This window comes from Squalius cephalus, assembly GCF_949319135.1.
Source record: "Squalius cephalus genome assembly, chromosome: 18".
NCBI classification, from domain to species: Eukaryota; Metazoa; Chordata; class Actinopteri; order Cypriniformes; family Leuciscidae; genus Squalius; species Squalius cephalus.
The window spans coordinates 35,184,979-35,212,579 of record NC_137139.1 but is presented as its reverse complement, the minus strand read 5'-3'; the positions used below and the strand labels follow the sequence as shown (position 1 = coordinate 35,212,579).

At 36.6% G+C, this 27,601-nt stretch overlaps 1 protein-coding gene across 2 annotated transcripts in view; it reads right to left on the bottom strand.

The window, feature by feature from the left end:
* The window catches only part of LOC307145274 (NACHT, LRR and PYD domains-containing protein 3-like), a 165,037-nt gene that overhangs the window by 117,995 nt on the left and 19,441 nt on the right, over positions 1-27,601 (bottom strand). For both annotated transcript variants that reach the window (XM_079848255.1, XM_079848256.1), the window contains exons 9-10: positions 12,256-12,429; positions 3,360-3,533 (exon numbers count right to left, since the gene is read on the bottom strand). In XM_079848255.1, the coding sequence (XP_079704381.1) occupies positions 3,360-3,533; positions 12,256-12,429 (348 nt within the window). The remainder of the gene's footprint in view (positions 1-3,359; positions 3,534-12,255; positions 12,430-27,601) is intronic.

Sequence of the window (27,601 nt, the reverse complement as noted above, 5' to 3'; positions counted from 1 at the left end):
CTTTACCTGTCAAGAAACTTAGCGACTGAGACATCAGTGGGAAGCCCAACCTGTGTTTTGAGCGCACTCCATCGTGTGAATTGTGTGCACGAGCACGTACGACGGCCTTACGTAAACCAGATATCACCAGAATGATTGACACTTAGGAGGACCAATAGTCTTGATGATCCACCCGGAAAAAGAAAAACCTCCGCTATACCTTTAATGTCTGTTTAGTGATTAATATTTTATCCTTCATTTGCTCTCCAGAAGCCATATTTGAGCACACACACATACATGTAGATTCCTTTAAATGTTAAGGGGTAGATTAAAAAAGAGAAACTGAATCTGTGAATTCTCACAGAATCACAATTGAATTCATATCTTGCTACTCAGTCAGAATCTTATTAACCTGGAGTCCCAGTCTCTGTCACAATAACCATATATGTAATGTTTTAGGCCTATTGGCAGACATCCGTTTAAAATGTAGGCAATGGCATATAAAGAAGCTTTTCTCCATATCCACTTCAGTTTCTCAGCTTGCACTTTAATTATTGATTAGGCTACTTCTGTACTGGTTTGCGCTTTGCAAAGATGTTCAGATATCTCTATGCCTAGTAGACCTACACCAAACGCTCATTAAAAGGGTCCTGTACAGGGCTGTACAGTGCGACATATATCTACACAAAGATTGGTCTGTGCGATGAATAAATGTACCACTGTAGCACGCGTGCGATACAGTTTACTCTGTTACTTGTGTTTGTTTTCAGACATGATAACAGTCGTTTTATACTTGTGCTTACGCGATATCACGATTTTTGATCGTGGACGATTTAGGGGCTGTTTACACCTGGCCACTTCATGCGTTTTCTGTGAAAAGACCAGGTGTAAATGCCCTCCGAAACGCATTCGAGACGGATTTGAATCCGATCATTCAAACCACTTCAGGAGGAGGTCTGTGCCCGGTTGCATAAAGCACCTTAAGTTTTTCCCTTAAGTATGATACTTAAGGGGCGATTTCCCCTTACCTAAGAGAATAACTTAAGGGTGTTGCATATAATCTCTTAAACGGTTCTCTTAGGTAAGGGAAACATTTAAGTGTTTCACGACAGCGATCCTGGATTCACTTTATAAAAGTCTGTTGTTGCCATAGATACGCAAAACACTAACACGCCGCGTCGCGTCTAGGACAACTCGAGGTATCGCACACCGGACGCGCACTTTCTCAGTTTATGGCCAGCAATATTGTTATGTTTAAGGACATTATGGAATTAAGATAATGTCTGTACGTTATGTTATGACTGTACTGTACAATTAAATATAATCGTTGCTATAAGTCTGCAGTCTGAACACTTTACCACAGAGCGTCCGTTAACTGAATGAATTGAGAATATCACCTGAAAATCCGATACACACTAATTGTAGCCTACATTTATTGAATGGTAGCCGATTTATGCACGTGTAAAACATATCCCACTACTGAAAACTCCCAGTTGCAAAAAAACGCAGTGCTATAAGCAGTTGTAACACCGCAGGTAAAGAGTGGTTGCGATGTGTGTATGGTCAAGGTAGCTCTCTGGTTTGTTAGCAAGCGCAAATATTGTGCGTCGATCAAATCGGTATTCTTGCAACAATTTTTCATCGCTAAAATGGTCCAAAGGGTTCTCCCTATCCCTAAAAAATATTCTTGGCACATAATGATCTCAGCTGGTTCCATAAATTCAGCCATGTCGTCTTATTTTTGTCCGCGTTTCTCTTAAGTTTACGATTTCCAAACCTTAAGTTATACTTAGGGAAATGACTGTTAAGGGGTTTTATGCAACACTTAACGCTTTTTAAGGGATTATTTAAGTGAAAAAACAGCATTTAAGGGAAATTCTAAGTGTATATGACGTTTCACTTAAAGAAACCCTTAAGTAACACTTAAGTAACACTTAAGGGTTTTTTCCTGCAACACCCTTAGGTTTAAGGGAAACATAAGGGCGAACTTAAGGGAAAATTACACTTAAGGTGCTTTATGCAACCAGGCCCTGGGCCGCATTTCAGACCAAACTGGACAAGTGTAAATGCATCTGGTTGTTGAAACCACATATGGAAATTTTACTCCTCCCAAAAATGCTAAAAAATAAGCGTGTGAGAGCGTGTGATAGGCTATATGTCATGCTATAGCCAGATATGACGCCGCTACTGCAACACGCATCACCGCAGACGAGCAGCTGAGCATCTGTTCATCAAGACAACGTTCAAACTATCGCAAATCAAAGTGAAAGTAAGTCGCAGACGCTTAACACACAATCATCATCATTAAAAGTACAGAAATGAAATGATCTTCCAGGGCTGTTGCTGCTCTCTCTTATTGCGGTCTTTGATTTAGAAATTTTAGCTGATGATCAATAAAATGCAGCTCATATCTGTTGCTTTCAGTGACGTGCCCTCCATTAAATCTGCATATATAGAATTGAAGATCGGATTTAAATCCGTTTTGCAAAAACACATTTATGTGACCAGGTGTAGATGGAGTCGTTTTGATAAATAGAGCAAACGCTTTACAAATATGAATTCTCTTACATAATATGAACAGACGTAAAAATAATTTTTGATCATGTTGTTTTAATAGCTTTGCTTGTAATTAATGAAATAGTAGTTATTTCCCTGGATTTTATTCCATTTTGATTATACTTTATGAATTCACAGTAGCCGCGTTTCCATTACCCTTCAAATTGAAAATGCGCCCAATGGAAACACGTCAATTTCGCAAAAACTCCCATTTATGGAAAAAAAGTGTTTACGCTCACATGATGAGGTTTTTCAGGCCATTAAAAAAAAATATATTTTGCAAAACTGCAATGGAAACAGTTTTTGCGCATTTACAGTCACCTGACGTAGACGACGCAGTGTGTTTGGACAGAAGATGAGACAGAGTTCTTTATTAAATTCATATAAGGCAAAAGAATTACAGGAATAATGGACTCTAAACCTCAAATAAATGCCACAATCAAGACCTTGAAGCAGAATTGAGGAAGAAACACCCAGAAACTCCTCATATGTGCCGCTCACAAGTATAATAAGGGTCGTTCCTTACCATTAATGCTTGGAAACACACACACATCTCCTTCCATTAATAATAATGGCCAGTGCAGTGGCTGGGATATACATAATCCTACCAACGTCCGTTAACATGATTTTTGGAATGATTTTACTGATCGCGAGAGGAAAAAATGAAGTTTTAGTCGCATAACATCGGTTAATGGAAACGCCGTCATTTCGCAACAGCTTTTTGTCGACATTTAGAAAAAGAAAAAAACGCAAAAGTTTTGCGCAAATCTGTAATGGAAACGCCCCTAGTGACAGTTTCATGTGAGAGTAACGTATGATCTTACCACAGTGTCTCCAGTTTACAGTGAGGATTCGCCAGTACAGCAGAGAACAGCTTCACTCCTGAGTCTCCTAGTTTATTCTCAGACAGATCCAGATATCTCAGGTGTGAGGGGTTTGATCTCAGAGCTGAAGCCAGAGCAACACAACCTTCATCTGTCACACCACACCTCTCCAACCTGTAGAGAAAAATGACACACATTAAGCCTATATCCAGAGATAAACATGACACTTAAAAAAATAACATAATCCTGTCAATATGAAATATATACAAATACTCATTAGTTCACATTGTGAAAATTCATCAGTTAGGATTAGGGGATTGATTATAGAGTTTGTAGAGTATAAAAATCATTATTTCTATGGAAAGTCCCCATAAAACATGTAAACCCAACGTGTGTGTGTGCGTGTGTGTGTGTGCGTGTGTGTGTGTGTGTGTGTGTGTCTGTGTGTGTGTTAGCAGGGGAGGATTGGGACGATTCTAAGGGTGCTTTCACATCTGTAGTTCAGTTCATTTGGTCCGGACCAAGGGTGAAAAATGATGCTTTGTAGCATTTTTCCGGCGTTTTGGTTCCTTTTCACACCAGACTGATCGCTCTGGTCCGAATCAGTTTATGAGTTGATAAAACGAACCAAAACGCAGTCACGTGACTACATCCACATCACTCGTTGGCCAGATGTGTCTTGAACGCATTTCCATAACTGCACTTCATTTGGTCAGAATTAACGTGCGCGAAAAAACGGCAGACAACACGCCGCTGTTTACTATGGAGAGACGACTGCGTGGGCTGATTGTATCCTTGGTCATATTTTATTATATAGTTTGTCTACACCACTTTAGACAAACAAGAATATCTGAGAATGAAGCGAGGATGCGGCTGTTAATGATTTCTATCAGGCTCTGCACCTCCTCACAACTTCAAGTTTGTCCGCGAGCTGCCATGCTTAAAATGCAAACTGTCAATCAACAAACATTTCTCCTCATCCCATAATCACAGCGCAGCTGACTACGGCAACTGGTTTAGTCCAAAAATGCGCCGTTCTTTGGCAGTTGGTTCTGTTCAAGGTCGGATCACGTTCTCACCACAAACGAACCGCTCCAGAGTTCGTTTCAAAGCACACACACACACACACACACACACACACGTTTTCTCACTCACTCACTGTCCTACACACAATTACGTTATGACACGTTACACTATACAGAAGGTGTGTATACTCTAGTTGCTCCCAAGTTCTTGACGGGATTCAGGACAAATCCATGCACATCTACAGATTTGAGGGCATACATCACTTGCCATTTTTCTTTTGCTGGATGTCTATTGTCTAGTTGCATATCAATAAAGATTTTTTTAATACAATGCACATTGAATCTGTCATTTCTACAACTTTTATAGCACTTCAATTGTAAAAATTGTGAGCCTGACATATTACATTTATTATCATTAGCACTCCATGTTCAAAGATTTACTAGCTGTCAGTTCATCTCTTATACGCTGCTGCCATCTAGTGGTTTTAGTTGTAACTCTAAAAGTATGAGGAACTGCTTAATTAATGTCTGTTTAGTAATTCATATTTTATCCTTCATTTGCTCTCCAGAAGCCATATTTGAGCACACACACATACATGTAGATTCCTTTAAATGTTAAGGGGAAGATTAAAAAAGAGAAACTGAATCTGTGAATTCTCACAGAATCACAATTGAATTCATATCTTGCTACTCAGTCAGAATCTTATTAACCTGGAGTCCCAGTCTCTGTCACAATAACCATATATGTAATGTTTTAGGCCTATTGGCAGACATCCGTTTAAAATGTAGGCAATGGCATATAAAGAAGCTTTTCTCCATATCCACTTCAGTTTCTCAGCTTGCACTTTAATTATTGATTAGGCTACTTCTGTACTGGTTTGTGCTTGGCAAAGATGTTCAGATATCTCTATGCCTAGTAGACCTACACCAAACGCTCATTAAAAGGGTCCTGTACAGGGCTGTACAGTGCGACATATATCTACACAAAGATTGGTCTGTGCGATGAATAAATGTACCACTGTAGCACGCGTGCGATACAGTTTTGTAAACTCCGTTACTTGTGTTTGTTTTCAGACATGATAACAGTCGTTTTATACTTGTGCTTATGCGATATCACGATTTTTGATCGTGGATGATTTAGGGGCTGTTTATATGGAGATAGAATTGTGTCTTTATTACATGCAAGTAAATAAATTATCTGAGAGAAAAAAAAAAAGTTTGAGAGAAAAAGTTATCACACTGATAGCAAAAAAGCATTTCATGAGAGAAAAAATTATATTTGAGAGAAAAAGTTTTCATACCAATAGCAAAAAATAATAATATTTGAGACTAAAAAAAGTTTTGAGAGAAAGTATTTTCTCATAGAACATAAAAAATATAAATTTTAATTTTTTTTTAATTATTTCTGAGAAAAAAAAATCTCTTTCAAAATACTTTGAAAAAAACACTCAAATATATATTTTTTGCTATCAGTGTGAAAATATTTTCTCTAAAAAAAAAGTGTTTCTCTCAAAATGCTTTTCTTTGCTCTCGATGCAATTTCTTGCTCTCGTGTCAGGATTTTGCTTTTGCTGTGAAAATTGTGTCATGGGCGGGGCCACGTTCCCATTGGCCAGTCGGGTGAGCATCGTCTTGTCTAGGGAGTCGAACTGAATCATTACACCATTGTTCGGTTCGCCAGCATAGATGCCGGCTCTGCCTTAGTTGAGCACGGACACTCCAATGTTTGGGTAAGATGATGACACACACAACTCGATGGATAGCTGGCTGAGCAAGTTCAGCATCACTGAAGATTAAACATTAAAAATAGCACTCATATTCATGAATGAATGTGTATTATATTATTTAGCTTGCTAATTGCTAATTAGCCATCATGCTAGGTAAACTTGCAAACTCACCTGGTTTATACTATTTTTAAATCAAATGCCAACTTAATGTTTTGATTTAGATAGTTTCACTCCTTATTTAGTGAGTAGTGAGCTAGTTTCTACATTTGTACTTGCTAGCCTCAAAGCACCTGAAGAGTAACTGCTTGTTCATCAACCTCCTGTACAACTTTCAACTAACGTTAGTATGCATGGAAGGTGGCAACCCATAGCTAGCTGACGTTAGACAGTTATTGATATACTGTTTGAAAGTGTCCCACTTAGTTTTGTTTAAAATAGTCTTTGTATGGTTGTTGCACTACACGTTTAGCTACACTACATGTGTAGCTTGCAAACTCAGCTACACAGCTTATTCTAAATATTTTTTTATCTAGCCGAGGTCTAGAGCTGACGAGGTAAATTGCAGGTCTAGGACTAACTCTTACATTAGCAACCCAAGCTAATAATATAATACACATTCATTCATGAATATGAGTGCTATTTTTTAATGTTTAATCTTCCGTGATGCTGAACTTGCTCAGCCAGCTATCCATCGAGTTGTGTGTGTCATCATCTTGGGTGCGATTTGTGAAAAAAAACAGAGGGGAAACATTTGTTGTTTTGAAACATTTTTATTCATAAAAATAAATCATGAGAACATGAACTTCATCACTGCATTTGCAGGAATTGTAAATAATTTTTTCTTATTAACTCATGAAGTAGCCTAACGTAATATTTTTACTCTAATAGCTTATCTTTCCCCACACATATGAACTGTGTTCATGCACAACGAAAAAACATGCAAGAATTAAATCCCCCTCCCAGTACCATGGATTGCCACTCGGCTAGATGTCAAAACACTTATTTATGAATGGCAAAATTAAATGGCCCAGTTTTACTGCTGCTGTTAAAGTAATAATAAAGTTAACTTTAAATCGCGATGCTGAGCTACAGTGAAATGATAGAAAAGACAGATGCATTATCTCGTGTTAGTCAATTCGCCTCATTCGCGCGAACTGGACGCGCCGCAGGACCTCTAGACGCGCGTAAACGCATCTTTACATTGAATTGAAATCACTCGCGCCATACGCTCAAGAGTTAGTGAGTAATCAAAAAACCTTTGCTTTAGCTTCAACTGAGTGAAACACCGTATGTGTAACTTCGGCCATTCTCAGTGGTGTGACTGGGACACTAACTCTGCTTGTCATCATAGAAACATAATCAGATTGTGATGTTTATTCCCGCTTCAATAATATGCTGAAGGCAGCCTTCCTTTCGACACACAAGTGTTGATAGGCTATTACTCGTGAGGTGTAACCAATCAGATAGCGCCGTGGGTGGGACATTGAGCAAGTCTGTAGAGTGGTGATTACAGAGAGGCTGCGGCAGCTATATCATCAGAGCCAGCCAAAGTAGCGCATTTTTAAATAAAATTGACTTTAATCAAACCACGGATCCGTGATAAGTTTTGTGATCCGTCTCGCCACTAGTGTAGTGGCACTGATCACTTTGAGGGGGGGATAAATCTTTATCTTTATATCTTAATTTAAATTTATAAATTTATAAATACAGGGTATATGCAGGAATCTTGAAGTTAATTTTAATACCTTTTCAAGACTTTTTCAAGACCTTCTCAATATTTTTTAATACCTCACCGCCACTTCAAGCTGTAACCATTTACATCAGTGATACTTTTAACTTAACAGTTTTAGTTTGTGATAAAGACTATACGCACTACGTAATACGCACTGGGACCGCCAGAGCGTACATTGCAGGGCTCGCAAAATTTCAAAATCGCTGGTAGCCCTTCGGGCAGGCACTCTCCAGATTTTGGTAGCCCGAAATGAATTTTGCTAGCCCATATAAAAAGACTACATTTTTAATGTAGAATATTGGTTAGGAGTCAACACAATGAATCAAAAATTTTTTCAAAACACAAATATCAACAAATATGCATCTGATTCTAACTGAACTGAAAGGTGTGTGACCAGTATGGGACATGAATCAGTCTGTGTCTGTGGCTCAGCCCCCAATGAGGGTATGATAAAAAAAAGAAAAAAAAAGTAACTCTTTAGTTTAGGGTTTAATGCTCACTATTAATTTGTTTCATTAACATGCAGATGGCAGGGTTTTTTCATCACTGAGGTCCCGAATGTGAGATATGCTAGTTAGGGGGGTTCGGGGGCACCCCTGAGAAAATTATTTTGATTTCTCTGATCTACATATGTGCATTTTAAGATGTTTTGAAGGCCAAAAAAATTGGATAACAATAGCTTTAAAACCATGTAAGTGGGCAGCTGATTATTTTTCTCTCCTCATCAGCATCACACTCCTATTCTCTTTGTTTTTCTCTTGCTCAATCTCTTCTCCTCCTAAAGCTGAGCTTTGACTGATATAGGCTTTTAATTTTTGTCTGTCAGTGAAAAGAGTAAACAAAGGGTCAACTGATTTATGAATCATGTTCTCAGATGCATTAATTTACTGAAAGCTACTAGGAAAGCTAGGTAGCCTAACTAAGTTTATTGAATTCATTCACAATATGTACACATTCATTATTGATCTTATTCCTAATACAGGGCCGTAGACAGGGCTTTATAATCAAAGAGGTCCTACATTTAAGGTTATTAGGGGGTTTAAATTTTTTATTTCTCGGATATGTCCATTTCAAGACGTTTGAAGGCCAAAAAAGGATAAGAAATAGCTTTAAAACCACGTCAGCAGGCAGCAGATGATACCTGATCTCACTTCTTATCCATCACTCTTTCTTTTTCTCTCAGTCTCCTCATCTTACCATCTCTTCTCCCTACCTAAAGCTGAACTTTTTTAATTTACTGAAGGCTACAAATTGTATATTAATTCTCAACATGTACACATTCATTATTAATATTGTGCCTATGATGAAAACGGCTTTGTTAATGCTAATGTCCCCTCACAATGACAGTAAACTAATTATTAGTCACATTACATAGGCCGATTTTCAGTTCAAAATGGCGAAATTCGACAAAAGTATATTCATTTGCCTGATTATTTTTGTCATTTGTTTCACATTTATGACCTAAAAAAGCTGTCAAATATGAAATGTTTAGTTTAGCTACTTACATCTTATCTCGCACTTGACCGTAAACTGAAGCGTCGAGTCGCTCTGCTCAAATTCGCGCTCAGCAGCTTCTTGTGAACATAAAGCCCGCCTACTTTGATTTGATTGGTCATTCTGACATTGACGAGCACCGCAGACCAATGAGACTCAGATGAACACACACACACACCCTGTCCTCTCTGTTTCTGACGTGCTCGGCGCCGCTTCGGATTGAAGATGAAGAACGCGCTGAATCTGACTGAAGCGAACACTATTTCAGATAGCCCGTCGGGCAGGCTGGTTATGCATTTTGGTAGCCCGACTGGAAAACACAATAGCCCCGGGACGTCGGGCACCCGCTCTGGTGCTCTCAGAGGCAATTTACGAACGCACACACAATAGCCTAGTTTTTTATGTACTTGTTCGTTTTTTTTTTTTTAAATGACTAAATTCACACACTTTTACATGTTTTTGGGATTCAAACTGTTGGACAGCTAATTCAGAAAAAATACTTTCAAAATTTAAGACTTTATAAAGCCGTGATAAGACTTTTTAATACTTTTTAAGGGTCTTAATTTTCCCAAAATTGATTTATCACCTTTTAATACTTTTCAAGACCCCGCGGATACCCTGAAATAATTAAGCAGAGGCAGGGATACATGGACCTGAAAGGGGGAAATCCCCCCCCGGCAAATCGCACTCAAACATTGGAGTGTCCGTGCTCAACTAAGGCAGAGGCGGCATCTATGCTGGTGAACCGAACAATGGTGTAATGATTCAGTTCGACTCCCAAGACAAGACGATGCTCACCCGACTGGCCAATGGGAACGTGGCCCCGCCCATGACACAATTTTCACAGCTAAAGCAAAATCCTGACGCGAGAGCAAGAAATTGCATCGAGAGCAAAGAAAAGCGTTTTGAGAGAAACACTTTTTTTTTTAGAGAAAATATTTTCACACTGATAGCAAAAAAATATATATTTGAGAGTTTTTTTCAAAGTATTTTGAGAGAGATTTTTTTTCTCAGAAATAATTAAAAAAAAATTACATTTATATTTTTTATGTTCTATGAGAAAATACTTCCTCTCAAAACTTTTTTTAGTCTCAAATATTATAATTTTTTGCTATTGGTATGAAAACTTTTTCTCTCAAATATTATTTTTTCTCTCATGAAATGCTTTTTTGCTATCAGTGTGATAACTTTTTCTCTCAAACTTTTTTTTTTCTCTCAGATAATTTATTTACTCGCATGTAATAAAGACACAATTCTATCTCCATATGTTTACACCTGGCCACTTCATGCGTTTTCTGTGAAAAGACCAGGTGTAAATGCCCTCCGAAACGCATTCGAGACGGATTTGAATCCGATCGCTCAAACCACTTCAGGAGGAGGTCTGGGCCGCATTTCAGACCAAACTGGACAAGTGGAAATGCATCTTTTTATTTTTTTTTATTTAACCTTTATATAACCAGGTAGGCACATAGAGGACTCATTCTCATTAAAAACGGCGACCTGGCCAAGATAAAGCGTCAAGGTGCAGACGACATAAAGTTACACATAAAAGACAAGACAGAGTAATACAGTTTACAAACAGTAGTGCAAACAGTAAATCTGGTTGTTGAAACCACATATGGAAATTTTACTCCTCCCAAAAATGCTAAAAAATAAGCGTGTGAGAGCGTGTGATAGGCTATATGTCATGTTATAGCCAGATATGACGCCGCTACTGCAACACGCATCACCGCAGACGAGCAGCTGAGCATCTGTTCATCAAGACAACGTTCAAACTATCGCAAATCAAAGTGAAAGTAAGTCGCAGACGCTTAACACACAATCATCATCATTAAAAGTAAAGAAATGAAATGATCTTCCAGGGCTGTTGCTGCTCTCTCTTATTGCGGTCTTTGATTCAGAAATTTTTGCTGATGATCAATAAAATGCAGCTCATATCTGTTGCTTTCGGTGACGTGCCCTCCATTAAATCTGCATATAGCGCGGGAATTGAAGATCGGATTTAAATCCGTTTTGCAAAAACACATTTATGTGACCAGGTGTGGATGGAGTCGTTTTGATAAATAGAGCAAACGCTTTACAAATATGAATTCTCTTACATCATATGAACAGACGTAAAAATAATTTGATGAATTTGATCATGTTGTTTTAATAGCTTTGCTTGTAATTAATGAAATAGTAGTTATTTCCCTGCATTTTATTCCATTTTGATTATACTTTATGAATTCACAGTAGCCGCGTTTCCATTACCCTTCAAATTGAAAATACGCCCAATGGAAACACGTCAATTTCGCAAAAACTCCCATTTATGGAAAAAAGTGTTTACGCTCACATGAGGAGGTTTTTCAGGCCATTCAAAAAAGAAATATTTCGCAAAACTGCAATGGAAACAGTTTTTGCACATTTACAGTCACCTGACGTAGACGACGCAGTGTGTGTGGACAGAATACGAGACAGAGCTCTTTTTTAAATTCATATAAGGCAAAAGAATTACAGGAATAATGGATTCTAAACCTCAAATAAATGCCACAATCAAGACCTTGAAGCAGAACTGAGGGAGAAACACCCAGAAACTCCTCATATGTGCCGCTCACAAGTATAATAAGGGTCGTTCCTTACCATTAATGCTTGGAAACACACACACATCTCCTTCCATTAATAATAATGGCCAGTGCAGTGGCTGGGATATACATAATCCTACCAACGTCCGTTAACATGATTTTTGGAATGATTTTACTGATCGCGAGAGGAAAAAAATTACGTTTTAGTCGCATAACATCGGTTAATGGAAACGCCGTCATTTCGCAACAGCTTTTTGTCGACACTTAGAAGAGGAAAAAAACGCAAAAGTTTTGCACAAATCTGTAATGGAAACGCCCCTAGTGACAGTTTCATGTGAGAGTAACGTATGATCTTACCACAGTTTCTCCAGTTTACAGTGAGGATTCGCCAGTACAGCAGAGAACAGCTTCACTCCTGAGTCTCCTAGATTATTATCAGACAGATACAGTTCTCTCAGGTGTGAGGGGTTTGATCTCAGAGCTGAAGCCAGAGCAGCACAACCTTCATCTGTCACACCACACCTCTCCAACCTGTAGAGAACAATGACACACATTAAGCCTATATCCAGAGATAAACATGACACTTAAAAAAATAACATAATCCTGTCAATATGAAATATATACAAATACTCAGTTCACATTGTGAAAATTCATCAGTTAGGATTAGGGGATTGATTATAGAGTTTGTAGAGTATAAAAATCATTATTTCTATGGAAAGTCCCCATAAAACATGTAAACCCAACATGTGTGTGTGTGTGTCTGTCTGTCTGTGTGTGTCTGTGTGTGTGTGTGTGAGCTTAATGTATTTGTAAGTATTTTAAGGAACGTGTGTGTTTGTTTGTGTGTGTGTGTGTGTGTGTGTCTGTCTGTCAGTCTGTGTGTGTGTGTGTGTGTGTGTGTGTGTGTGTGTGTGTGTGTGTGTGTGTTAGCAGGGGAGGATTGGGACGATTCTAAGGGTCCAGCAGAACTCCATAATTTCCTGGATGATTTTGGTATTTACTTTGTAAAATAATCTTATAAGAAGAACGCTATAAAGAACGGGTATTCATTATAGTGTGTGTGTGTGTGTGTTCGCGGGTTATTCAGAAACGACGCAGGGCAGAAATGGAAAAATCACCAAGTGACAATAAAACTAGTCCAGTGATGTATATATTTAGGCTTTCTGAAGACTTGGAGCCAATTTCTGTGAGGAATCGATCAACATTTACGATGTCGTTCTAGTCATAGATATACATTTGTAATGATGTCCGATTCGTGAATGAATCATTTGAGTCGGTTCATTGCCGTGAATAGGAGAAACCCGTTAATAAACCAGTCTAGATGATTCATTCATGAACAGAACTGATTTAGTTTACTGAGTTCAAATCACTGATTCAATGATCCTGTCAATGTTTTAGTGAACACTGTCTCAGGAAAGACTGAATGGTCTGGTCATGCTGTCTATTAATAGAATGAACAGCTCAAATAGAAATGAAATATTAATGATTCAGTTATCAGTGGTTTTTACATGCTTGTAGCATAAAATAGCATTTTTAGTGAACTTATAAGTGCAAATATCCCGTCCCATTTTAGAAACCCTAATTCCCACATTGTGGAATTATTACACTGTGAATTCATTTCTTTGACATTTAAATAACATACAGATGGTGCCCAACCAGAATGAGACTTTTACCGCCGCCGTTCCCGCGGCGGCAAAATTGGGATGTGTATTTGCTGCCTTTTACCGCTGAGTGGCGCTGTAATCACAGACTTTGAAAAGTGTCAGTTTATTCTCTTTATGACGTAATCTGCCGCGGCAGTAATCTGAGCTGAGGTCACAGATAAATTCAAGATAAATATTGTGGTTAAACGAATTCAAATTCATTAAATTTAAACAAAGTAGACACACGGTAACATTGTGTGCCCAGTTTTTCTATAATTTAGAAAGGTTATGTCAATAGGTTACTTGTCATTTACTTTGTGTTATTTTAATGTGTTTGTAGATTTATTAACTGAAACATAACAGTGAAATAAATTAAAATAATTTACCGTAAAATTAAAACATTTTCAGGACTTGCAGTTACTAACCGATGTTAGTCGGTTTAAGCATTCTTTGTTATATTCAGAATTAAATAGGCTTACATGTTGTATCAATTGAATTCTTTAATAAATAATCAACCACAATGCCTATTACTGCCGCAGCAAAAATAAACCAGTCGAATTTCAAAGTCGTTCGCGAAATGACTACCGGGTGCCGCAAGTGACAGGGCAAAACAGCAGCAACTGCGGCATTTTAAAAGGTAAATTTCCTATCTGTTTATTTAAAAAAAAAAAAAAAAAAAAAAAAACCTTGGCGCAAGATCTTGTAAAAAAACAACAACCGTTTTTCATTATTTGAACAAAAATGAGACTGATTGAATATGTAAAAATATAAACAAACAAAGCAGAGAATAAAACAAACTTTTAGGGAAAAAATATAGGCCTATTATGCTACAACAGAATTGGTTAACATTAACGAAAGCAAAATATGTAAAAATACATTTCAAACAAACTAAAACAAAACAAATTCGTGGCCGAGTGGTAGGCTATAACTTACGTTTCAATAATTCAGATGACACGGGTTCTAATCCCGAACAAACATGGGCTACTTTTTTATTATTAATGCAGAGAGATTTGATAGTTCTAAAATATTGCTACACCATATTGTTTTTTTCTCCTATAGCCTATATTAAATATTTTATATTTATAAAATAAAATTACCATTAATTTCCATTTTACATTAGGGACAATTTTTATCCAACAGAATGGCTGAATTAACATCTGCATAATAATAATAATAATAATAATAATAATAATAATAATAATAATAATAATAAATAAACAGCACAAGGTCTTGTAAAAACACTTTTTTTTATAATTTTTTCGACACATAATTTCGAGACAGTAAATTGCTAATGTTAAAAAACATAAGCAAATAAAAAAAGAATATAACAAACTTTTAAAACAGAGAAAATAGTAGACCTAGGCTATTCAGACGATATCTCTGTGGTCAATGCATTAACAATAGCCTCTCGGAGCTTCAAACGATCTGAGATCGAATCTCAGTGTAGCCGACAGTGTTTGTGTTTTTCCATTCTTGATGCTTAAATATGCCTCTGTTTATTAAAGTCAATCATCTTGTTTAATTATCAATTTACAACATAAATTTGCTACATTCCAGTTGAGCATTCCAGTATGAATAAAGTGTCGGAACAGTTTATTTATTTAAACAGGGTTGCATCGATAGAGTTTATTCCCTTTGTGATGCAAAATAAGAAACACAATCTTATTCTTGCAACATTTTAAATTTCTATTGTCAAAGAAATTGCAGCTAAATTAAAAAATTAAAACGGTACAAAACGAAAAAAGTTCAAAGCAACATAAATTAAGAACAGGCGTTTTTCTTTGTCTCTCTCTGGATATTTTTTTAGTAAGTTTGGTCTCCCTCACTGCGCGCGGCGGGTCTTTCAGCGTAAAAAAACACCATACAGCTGATAATACTGTATATGTCGCTGTGTGTCATCCACACAAATCACGAAAGAAAAAACTGTAACAAATAGCTTTTGTTCCTTCAAAGATACAACATGCCTTGCTGAATTCACCTCACAATAAAACGAGGTGGGTCGCGAATTAAAGAGCTCTGTATCTGCTAAATTGAAATTGTGTGTGGAAAACCTTTAAATACAATCAATAAAACTACAATATATAATTTAATAAGATATAGGGCCTACTGTATATAGGCTATGAACTTTTGGAGATTTTGAGATTAATCCTTAAAATAATTTTGCCTTTGCCTGCTCATCAGGCTGGCTCCGACACTCTCCATATGAAAGACGGAACATTAACACCTCTGTCCTGCACCCCCACGATAAAGCAACTTTTGCCTTCTCCAAACCCCCCACAGGCTAGCTGAGTTTGCAAAACAAAACAAAGAGTTTGCCACTCGTCGTGGTTTGCCAAAACACTTCATTATAAACTTCAATATTTCATTCAAAACAATCTCAAAACGCTTTGTGACATTTTGAAAAGCCGTGGATGCATTACTGCCACTGGAACCATGAACGCAAATACTGGTTCTGATTTTATTGTTTGTCGTTTAAAAGTCATATATATATATATATATATATATATATATATATATATATATATATATATATATATATATATATATATATATATATATATTAACAGAACTGCTTTTGAAATTACGATTGGAATCATTATAGGTTACAGAAGTAAAGTCATTGTATAATAGGCTATTTGTTGCTTATTGTAAAATGGAAATGCATGGTGATTTTATTTTGTAAATAGGCTATAAGCAAAAAACTATGTTTTAGAACTAGACAAATCTCTCTGCATCAACAATAGACTATAAAATGCATTAATAGGCTAATAAAAAAATATCAGTAGTCCAAGTTAGTTCGGGATTCGAAACCGTGTCATCTAAATGATCGTAACGTAAGTTCAACCACTCGGCCACGATTCACTCGTTGCGACATGGCCTAACGTTCCAGTGTGTGTTCGCTCACACGAGCGAGAAGCGCTCTTCATTCAAATGAACGCGCCGCCGCGTTTGTCGAACACTAATTCAACATGCCAGAAAAAAACCTGGCTTTGGAACAATGCATAGCGCCACTCGTCGTCGTGTGCCAAAAAAATTACAATAGTTTAGTTTAATTTATTTCAGTGTTAATGTTTGAGTTAAAAAAATCCTCTACAAATTAAATTAACACAAATTCGGCTACAAGAGTCCTTTATAGGCTAAGTAAAAAGCAAAGGGCTTACAGTCTTAATATTTAGGCTACTTTGCTTAAATTCGATACATTTATTTTCAGCAGGGCCTAATAAATTTGTAGGGATGTAATTTCAGTATGCTTCACCAACGCTATGTATTCAATTAAAGTTCCAAGAGGTCTGGTATATATTTCCTTCCCAGCTGACACAAAAAATCACAACTTGTGCTTGCTGCGAACGCAAGTTATTTAAGGTGTCTCAACTGTACACAGTCTACCCTACAGTGTGAATTCGTTACAAGGTTTTATTTAATTAAATTAATGTGCAGCAATTTGTACAAATAGAGTCTATAGGCCTACTATACTGTTGTAGCCATTAAATAATCTCATTTAGTATCATATTTGTTAAAATATTATAATGTTATTTTTTTCCATCTATGTTGAATATGAAAAGTGAACAGCACGAGTAAGATAGGATGCATTATATCGAGAGATGGATATGGAGTGGGTCAGACATGATTTTGACCACTTCATTAAGTTTTGTTTAGTAGAAAACCTTTATTTAACCCTCTGGGGTCTGATGGGTTTTTGGGGTCCTTGAGATGTTCTGACATGCCCTGACATTTGTGCTTTTTTCAGTTGCTTATAAACATATTAATGGCAAAGGTGTAAATTCACTCTATTTAGCACAAACAGGGCTACCATAATATGTGAACAACTTGCATGTACATGTTTGTATTTTTGATAGAATAATGTTTATGCATGTTTTTTTCAAAAACAAAAAACTAAAGTTTCTGAAATAAGGCCATAAAACATATTCTAAATATATGTAAATAAGACTTCTGACTAATGGATGACGTTGCCTAGAATTTTTTCTTCAAAATTATGTGAAAATCATCCTGCCTAATCATTCACATAACACAATACATTGATTTAAATCTTGTAAAACACTTTTTGTTTGGAAAGGCCATATGCGGGTGGGCGTGATTCACACCTGCGGAGACAATGGGGCCCGCATAATGAGGCTGCATACGTAATGAGCCTTTCATTCAGGTGTGTGACTCAGCCACAAGAATGCAAGGACAATATATAACTGGTTTGTTGTTTTTTTCCAAAAATTTTGCTTGCAAATTGTACAATATCCAAGGTAAACATTTCTAGTAATTGTGCAGTTAATTGTTCTCATACTGTATTTTCAGATTTGGAATATATTCTCTTCCCAAATGTGTCACTAATAAAGCATAATACAATTATTTAAAGAGAAGGCTTATAATGACCTTTTAAGATTTTGTTTACATCTATCCTTATATATATATATATATATATATATATATATATATATATATATATATATATATATATATATATTTTTTTTTTTTTTTTTTTAAGGTTATACAATTACAACAACATTTAAAATTGTAACAATATTTCCAGTGTAATCTTTCTTTGTATTCGCGATTCATATTAAAACAGTATTTTTGCCAGCTGTAGTAGCTCCACAACAGCGCGCATCTGTGCGTTCGTTCGTTCATTCATTCATACATACACAGAAACGCGATCAATATTTAAACAGTATTTTTGCCAGCTGTAGTAGCTCCACAACAGCGCGCATCTGTTCGTTCGTTCATTCATTCATACATACACAGAAACGCGATCAATATTTAAACAGTATTTTTGCCAGCTGTAGTAGCTCCACAACAGCAGGCATCTGTGCGTTCATTCATTCCGATTAGAACAAAGCAAACAGAACTGACCTAATTCCTCAGCGGGATCCGTTTGCTCCTCGAAATGATACTTCCAGAACTTCTGAGGTAAATTTTTGCAGGATTATTATCAAGATAGTATTATTCCTCACAGCATCGTAAAGTACATAAGTCTCAAAGTGATCTCGCGGTGTGTTATCCAGCTGATGTGGGCGTTTCACAGGTTTGTTTGGATCGCCTCACATTTGCGTTTGAATAGCGCGCGCTCTCCGTGGGCGGAGCACATTAAAACTTAATGAGCTGAGATGAGAACGACTGACATCTCTCTCTTTGCATGCATATTACATAAACTGTGAATATTTGTTTTTTATAAAAATTACTTCATTTTAAAGAAGAGAATTCAAGCTTCATGCCTGTGTGACTGCATGCCTGTTTGACTGAGTATTCGCTGAGTTACAGTTCATTTTCGGACGCGTTTCAGAATTGACTTCACTGACGGAGAGTAGGCAGAACTCGCATCATGTTTATTTTTCTTTATTTGGCGAAAAGCACAACACTTTGTTTTTATTATGAGCATACACAAAAAAAATACACACTAAACAGGATCGATTGATGTATAACACAAGCATATAAGATAAAAATTAATATTTTTTTTAAAAAAATTTTTTGCACTCATACGGAAAAAAACGAGCCTATCGCGCCGGCGCGACAGCCGACCTCAGGGGGTTAAAGTGAATTTCGTTTTCTATAAATTGTAACACATCTTGCTTGTTGCACGCACACATATTATGTCGAAAAAACGAAATATTATGTTGAAATAACATTATTATTAATAATACATCTTTTAGAATATTTGATTAAATGCTAATTGTTGCGCTTGTTCAATTTAATAAAATTAAAACTTTAATTGTGATAATTAAAATAATTGAAAATGAAATATTTAGTGGCCAAGTTTTGCTAATTTAGGCTATTATATAGGCTAGTATATGCCTATTGCCTATATTAAGTAGGTCATATTAAGACAAGGCATATATTAAGTTATTTTAGCTGTTATGAGAAAAATAAATCTAACGAAATCTAAAATCTAAATCTAATAAATCTAAAAAAAAAATTCTAACGCCAATTCAACATGCCAGAATAAAACTTGATTTTTGAACAATGCGTAATGCCACTCGGCCTGGTGTGCCAAAACACTACATTTTAAACTTCAATGTTTAATTCAAAACAATCTCAAAACGCGTTGTGACATTTTTTTAAAGCAGTAGCCTAGCCTATACATTAAGGGCATTGAAACCAGGATCTTAACTAAAACCCGTTCCGCGTAATCTCTGAAAAATTATACCACACTACTCCATGTTTTTTTTTTAAGGACTACTTTTGAAATCACTATAAATTACTATGCAATTGTATCGCTCACGAGAGCTCTTCATTTATCTAATTCCTCAATAGAATAGTAAAAATATTCAGCGTCATTGCTCCTAATATCGTCTCTATTTTTAACTTTTGATTCTATTTTTTCAGTTCTAAAATTGATTCTATCTTTGGTTCTATTCTGTTGTAGCATAATAGGCCTATTTATATATATGAAAAATATGCCTATCAGGCTTAGGGTTTTATATTTAACCCACTTACATTTTAAAATACGGCTATTGCTGCTGTTTTGCACAATGTCCCTTTGCGCCACCTGGCGGTCATTTCGGGAACGACTTTGAAATGCGGCTGGTTTATTTTCGAAATCACCGCGGCGGCTGGCGCGGCGGTAATAGGCATTCTGGTTAGGTACCATCTGTATAAAAGATCTTTTGCAAGGACACTATGACAAAAATGTGACTTATGTCAGTCTAACATAAAATGATATTGCATTTTAATGTCTATTCTTTGCCAAAGATATGAACTTTTCAGACATATTAAAATATTTTAATAATATTGTTCATTCATTGGCCACTTAAATGTACGATGTGTAAAAATGAATAAATGAATAAAATCCCCCAGTTCACTCCGAGCAGAACCAGTCCTATTTTAATGTTTCTGATCCTGCGTTTCTTCTGTATTATAAACGTTCAGAAACCGGTTTGATTAGAACAAATACAGATTAATAACGTTATTTTGTTTTACTTTTTATTGTAGCCTAGTTTATAATAATAATAATAATATTTAGGCTATAATACTACTACTACTAATAATATCTCTCTTTTCTTTTCTTTGTTTAATGCCATGCCAGCTTCTAGGGATATATATATTCAAGGCGAGGAACAGGTTTTTTATTTAAATAAAACTAAATAAGATGCCAAACGAATTAATTTAAATTAAAAAAGCCTACATTCCTCATTCGGCACGAATCCAGATGTTTCATGATTTGCGAATCAAGCTGAACTATTAGGCCTTTTATGTAGGCTAAGCTTTGTACTTGGCATTATTGACGTAAAATATCATCTTTCCCATATAACAGCGCAGTGAGGCGGTGGACACGCTGAACGCCACAGACTATTCAGATTGAGCGCTGTAACATTTTATATGTTTGGTTGACTGTATTTTATTCAGAGGCGGCGGCGCGACCACTGGATTTATTCCTTCCAAGAGAGTAAACTCTTACTCCGTGATTTATGCTCATACAGATAAAAGCAAGACATAATTCATACATTTACAAAAGATATTCAGATTTTGTAAAATAACGGAAACAAACGTAATGTCTCTGTTTCCTTTATAGATGTTTGGATCGCGCCACAGTGAGCTGAAACTCAGCACGTTTTCTTTCGTGTTTTAATCTGTAATATTTTAGTGAAATATATTTCAGCCTTTTTTAGAAGAATCTGTCTAATATTTATTTTCCCAACAAAACATCAAATAAATAGAAATAAAATGGTTTTAGTTTAATTCCATTAACACAAAAATACGACAAAATGATCATGTCAAAGCTTTTATTTTTTGAAAGTGGTCGTACATTTACACTACAGGGGTGTGTGTGTGCGTGTGTGTGTGTGTGTGTGTGTGTTTTGTGGCATTACACTGCAGTTTTTAGCTTCTACACTCCAGTGTGTCCACCCTGATCCTGAACCACAACTGGAAGAGCTTTAAACAGCATATTTATGTTTTTAAACCAAAGAAAAACTCCAAGGCACTCTCCTGGAATGTTAAAAATGCCTTTATTTTATGGCATAGTCAAAAAAGACTTTTAAAATGACTCCAACGCGTTTCAGCACACTGCAAACCGTGAAATCTAGCTCATCATTCAAACCCGGATATTTGGTGGCCTGTAATTTAAAAATCCAGAAAGCCTCTATTTGATTGAGTTGGCGCTGTCTATCACCCTTTCTTATCGAAATGGGGATATGATCAATTCCATAGGCTTGTAAAGTTGATGGGTTACTGTTATGCTGCAGGAAATGCTTGGCCATAGGATAGTTAATATTACTCATACGAATGGCATATTTGTGTTCTGCCAATCTATCCTGAAAGCGTCTTTTTGTTCTACCAATGTAAAAGACTTTACACTCTGGGCATTCCAACTTGTAAATAACAAATGTGGTTTTACAGTTTATAAAATGATTGATAGTGTACTCTTTCTGAGAGATACAATCTTTAAAAGTTTTGGTCTGGACAACACTAGTACAGTGATTACAGTGATGACATTTGTAGGACCCCTTTGGTTTAGTTTTCAACCAAGTTTGTTGGTCATTTGGTTGAAGATGACTATGGACTAATTTGTCTTGTAAAGTTGGACATCTCCTGAAACTGATTAAAGGTGGTTCCTTAAAAATCTCCCTTAGTGTTGTATCACTCTGAATGATACTCCAATTGTTCTTAACTATCTGTTTGATTCTTTCTGCCTCTGTGCTATATGCTAGAGCAAAAACCACTCTATAATTTTTCAGTGTGGAACCACTTCTTTTTTGTAATAGAGTTGGTCTGTCCCGACTTCTAGCTTTTGTATAAGCTGTCTGAATGGTAGCGTTTTTATAACCCCGTGCCTGGAAACGTGCCACCATGTCCTCTGATCTGGTCTTAAAGTCATTTTCCTGGTCACAAATCCGTCGCACTCGTTGGAACTGCCCTAATGGAATATTCTCTTTTAGCCTCTTAGGGTGGAAACTTTTTGCATGGAGGATGGTGTTTCTGTCTGTTGGTTTTCTATATAAAGATGTATGTAAGGTACCTTGACTGTCTTTATATATAAAAAGATCTAGGAAGTTTATGCTTTCTTTACTGTAACAAAGATCCAGCTTAATATTTGGACTCGTATTGTTCAGAAACCTGTGAAAAGCTTGTAGTTCATTTTCAGATCCCGACCAAACTAGACAGATATCATCAATATATCTTCCCCACCAAACAATGTGGCTTAAGAAATGGTTCCTATCATTACTGAACACAAAATCTTCTTCCCATTTACCTAGATAGAGGCCAGCATAAGAGGGGCTATAACAAGCCCCCATAGCACAACCTTTAATCTGTTTGAACAGTTTATCTTGAAATATGAATATATTATTGGTTAAAGACCATCGCGTCAAAACAAGTAGAAAATCATTAGGAGGCATTTCAGACTCCGGTCGAGCATTCATAAAAAATCTTAGTGCTGACAAAGCCTGTTCATGATCAGTGGTTGTATATAGTGACTCAACATCCATAGTGGCTAGAATTATATCTCTATCAATATTTTTCAGTTCCTCAATCTTATTCAAAACATCTGTAGTATCCTGTAGATATGCAGGTAGTGAGGACAAAAGAGGTTTGATAAAATAATCCACATATTTTGATATTGGCTCAATAAGACTCTCATTGCCTGATATAACAGGTCTTCCTGGAGGGTTCTCCACAGATTTATGTATCTTAGGAAGCATATAGAATGACGCCATACGTGGATTTTCATTATATAGAAACTCACTTTCATTGTTTGTAATCCAACCCTTTTCCTTGGCCTCCCTGAGTATCTCTTTTAAATCTTCTTTAAGAGACTCAGTTGGATTATGTGTTAGAGATTGGTAAAATTCAATATTAAAGAGCTGACGATGAGCTTCTTTTATATACATATCTTTACTCCAAACCACAATAGCGCCACCCTTATCTGCTTTTTTAATAACAATAGCATCATCATTTAACAGTGTTTCCAAAGCAGTCTTTTCTTTGTGAGACAGGTTACTGTGAGCTGGTGTTCTTTTATTTTTATTTTTAAACAAATTCTCAATATCAAAATTCACCTTCTTCTCAAACGTATTTAAAGCTGCATTTTGAAACAATGGACAAAAAGTAGACCTGGGTTTGAAAAAAGTTTTAGAAACAAGAGAATCAGTCTGACCTGTGTCCGAAGAACTTGCCAAGGATGTAGGACTTCTCTTATACCATGCCTTCAGATGTAGATTTCTGTAGAATCTGAACAAGTAAATTTTTGTCTTAAATTCATTCGCTGAGCAGGTAGGGGCAAAGGATAATCCTTTGGAGAGGACTTTAATGCTGTCTTCTGGCAAGGGTTTCCCCGAGATGTTGATCACAGCGCTTGTCTCGTTCGACTCCTTGTGTATCTGGGCTCTTGATTTCTTTCGGCCCCTTCGTGTCTTCCACTTTCTATTCTTTGTCTTGCAATAGAAAGAATAGAAAGTGGAAGACACGAAGGGGCCGAATCATTTTATAAACTGTAAAACCACATTTGTTATTTACAAGTTGGAATGCCCAGAGTGTAAAGTCTTTTACATTGGTAGAACAAAAAGACGCTTTCAGGATAGATTGGCAGAACACAAATATGCCATTCGTATGAGTAATATTAACTATCCTATGGCCAAGCATTTCCTGCAGCATAACAGTAACCCATCAACTTTACAAGCCTATGGAATTGATCATATCCCCATTTCGATAAGAAAGGGTGATAGACAGCGCCAACTCAATCAAAGGGAGGTTTTCTGGATTTTTAAATTACAGGCCACCAAATATCCGGGTTTGAATGATGAGCTAGATTTCACGGTTTTTCTGTAAAGTCTTTTGTAGATTTGACATTAATTACTTCCACCAATGTTTATGTGAATTTTATTATATATATTTTTTTCTAAATGCTATTATGGTGACATGTTGTATCAGACACCCATGTTTGTAGTTTTTTTATTGTAGTTTTGTTTCTAGTGGGAGGAGTTGATCATTGGGGTTTTTCCACTATAAAGACACCTGTAATCCTTCACAGCTGTTTGATTCCCTGACGAAGGCCAGTGTGCTGAAACGCGTTGGAGTCATTTTAAAAGTCTTTTTTGACTATGCCATAAAACAAAGGCATTTTTAACATTCCAGGAGAGTGCCTTGGAGTTTTTCTTCGGTTTAAAATCTACTCTACCCTTTCCAAAGAGCACCTCTACTAGGATAAGTGAATCCGGGAAGCGCTCCTGCTCTACATGTTTTAAGGTGGTCTCAGCATATTAATGTGTTTGTATTTGTATTGTGTATTCAGAAGTGTCGGCCTAATAGTTCAGCCTGATCTCAAGGCAGTTTGTACGGTGGTGTATTGCTGCCACATACATATTATTTTATCCACTCAATTATGAAGTAAAACGAGATGTTATGTCATTTTAACAATATCTTTTGTCATAATAATGAGATGTTATGTCGTTAAATCTATATATTTTCTAGGCCTTTTAAGGACATGTGTAGTCATGTACAAAATATGCCTTTATCCACATAAAATGTATATAGCCTATTATGTCTTTATCATGTCTTTATCATACTTCTACGTTTAAAAAGCTGAAGCAAATAGTAGCAGCCCCCAATACAGGACATTAACGCATATAACGCGAAAAACGCGGCGTCACGTGGCTTAATGTACTAAGACAGTCATGTTAAAAGATCAAATTCTGTGCACACCTTATTAATAAAGCATATGTAGCCTACAGAATAGCAGACGAGCCCAGATTATACAAATTTTAAAATTAATTTTACACTCCAATGGCCAACTTTCTTTATTAAAAAATGGTAACACTTTATAATGGGCTAAGGTTTCATTTTGTTAGCATTAGTTAACATGAACCAACAATTAATGAACAATATTCTACAGCATTTATTAATTAAGTTAATGTATTAACTTAGTTAATGTAAGACATTTTTAAGACCCTGTTATGAACTAACATGAACACTAATATTTTATTAACTAACATTAATAAAGGCTATTGCTCTCTGTTAGTTCATGTTAGTTAATGCATTAACAAATGAGACCTTATTGTAAAGTGTTACCAAAAATGTAATACAATTAAAATAAAATACCTAAATAATGCAAACAACTCATTGGATAACATTGGGCTGCATATAAAGAAACAAAATGCATTTTTCTTTTGCTGGATGTCTATTGTCTATTTGCATATCAATAAAGATTTGTTTAATACAATGCACATTGAATTTGTCATTTCTACAACTTTTATAGCACTTCAATTGTAAAAATTGTGAGCCTGACCAGGGACGTGCACAGGAATTTTGAGGGGCAGTTGCTCTGACCTGAAAAAACGTCTCCTGAGTTCACTGTTGGAAAGATCAGTTGTTTTAACCATTCATTAAAATTAATCGGTTCAAAGGAGTCATTAGTTCGCGAATTAGCGTGTGTCATGCGCGCTGTGTGATTATCCCAGCACTGGACATGGCCATCCAAGATTTGTGTCAACACAGAAAACATTTCATCACTGCATAGTTTTCTTCGTTTAATTAAAGTGTTGTTTTATGTCAGCTGAATGTCCGGAACGCTTTTCAGAGAAGATAAGTCAACTTATTTAGCACAATTCAAACCCAGCGGTAATTCAGGAAAAAAAAAATCTCCGAATGCTCCACATGAAACTTTTGGTCTTCCGACCTTTTACCACCGTGTCCATTTATTTTGACTAATATGTGCGAGGGAGAGAGAGCAAGACAGCGCTTAGTTTGGAGACGGTGATTTACACTTTCGCCAGGCTCCGAAGAGAGAGTGAGTGCGCGCGCGACCGGGTCTCTCTCTCTGCTCGTTCTTTCAGTTAAACATGCGCCCTGTCACAAGCGCGGCAGTTCTACATTACTCACCGAAAAATAAGACTTTGACGGAACAAAAATGCACTTTGGCGGCCGCTAAAACAAGTTCAATGCAGGAAAATTAATGCGTGAATTTAACTGAGTAGTAGGCCTACATGACCATGCACTCGCACAAATGCGACCACATAAAATTTTAACTTGCACATTCTCAAAAAATGGTCGCAGTTTGGAAGCCTTATGATGATCGTTCGTTTGTTATACATCACAAACTCACCTTTTCCGACAACGTTGAGTCGTCTCACCCGACATCCGCGACAATCTCCTTCTAGGGCCGCTCATGCAGGCTCAGGTGCCGGTCGTGCAGCGCTGCAGCCACATAAACAGAGTTTGCCCTTCCCCTACTGACTTTCACTTTCGGTGCCCGAATGGAAGTGAATGAGGCTTTGCGATTTTTTTTTTATCTAGGCCTACGAGAAATTCTGCATCCATTGTACTTTTTATTTTTATTTCCCCCCCCCCCTCGGAAGGGCAACGTGAGTCGAGAAGGGCATATGAGCAACCCCCCTGTGCACGTCCCTGAGCCTGACATATTACATTTATTATCATTAGCACTCCATGATCAAAGATTTACTAGCTGTCAGTTCATCTCTTATACGCTGCTGCCATCTAGTGGTTGTTAGTTGTAACTCTAAAAGTATGGGGAACTGCTTAATTAATGTCTGTTTAGTAATTCATATTTTATCCTTCATTTGCTCTCCAGAAGCCATATTTGAGCACACACACATACATATAGATTCCTTTAAATGTTAAGGGGAAGATTAAAAAAGAGAAACTGGATCTGTGAATTCTCACAGAATCACAATTGAATTCATATCTTGCTACTCAGTCAGAATCTTATTAACCTGGAGTCCCAGTCTCTGTCACAATAACCATATATGTAATGTTTTAGGCCTATTGGCAGACATCCGTTTAAAATGTAGGCAATGGCATATAAAGAAGCTTTTCTCCATATCCACTTCAGTTTCTCAGCTTGCACTTTAATTATTGATTAGGCTACTTCTGTACTGGTTTGCGCTTGGCAAAGATGTTCAGACATCTCTATGCCTAGTAGACCTACACCAAACGCTCATTAAAAGGGTCCTGTACAGGGCTGTACAGTGCGACATATATCTACACAAAGATTGGTCTGTGCGATGAATAAATGTACCACTGTAGCACGCGTGCGATACAGTTTTGTAAACTCCGTTACTTGTGTTTGTTTTCAGACATGATAACAGTCGTTTTATACT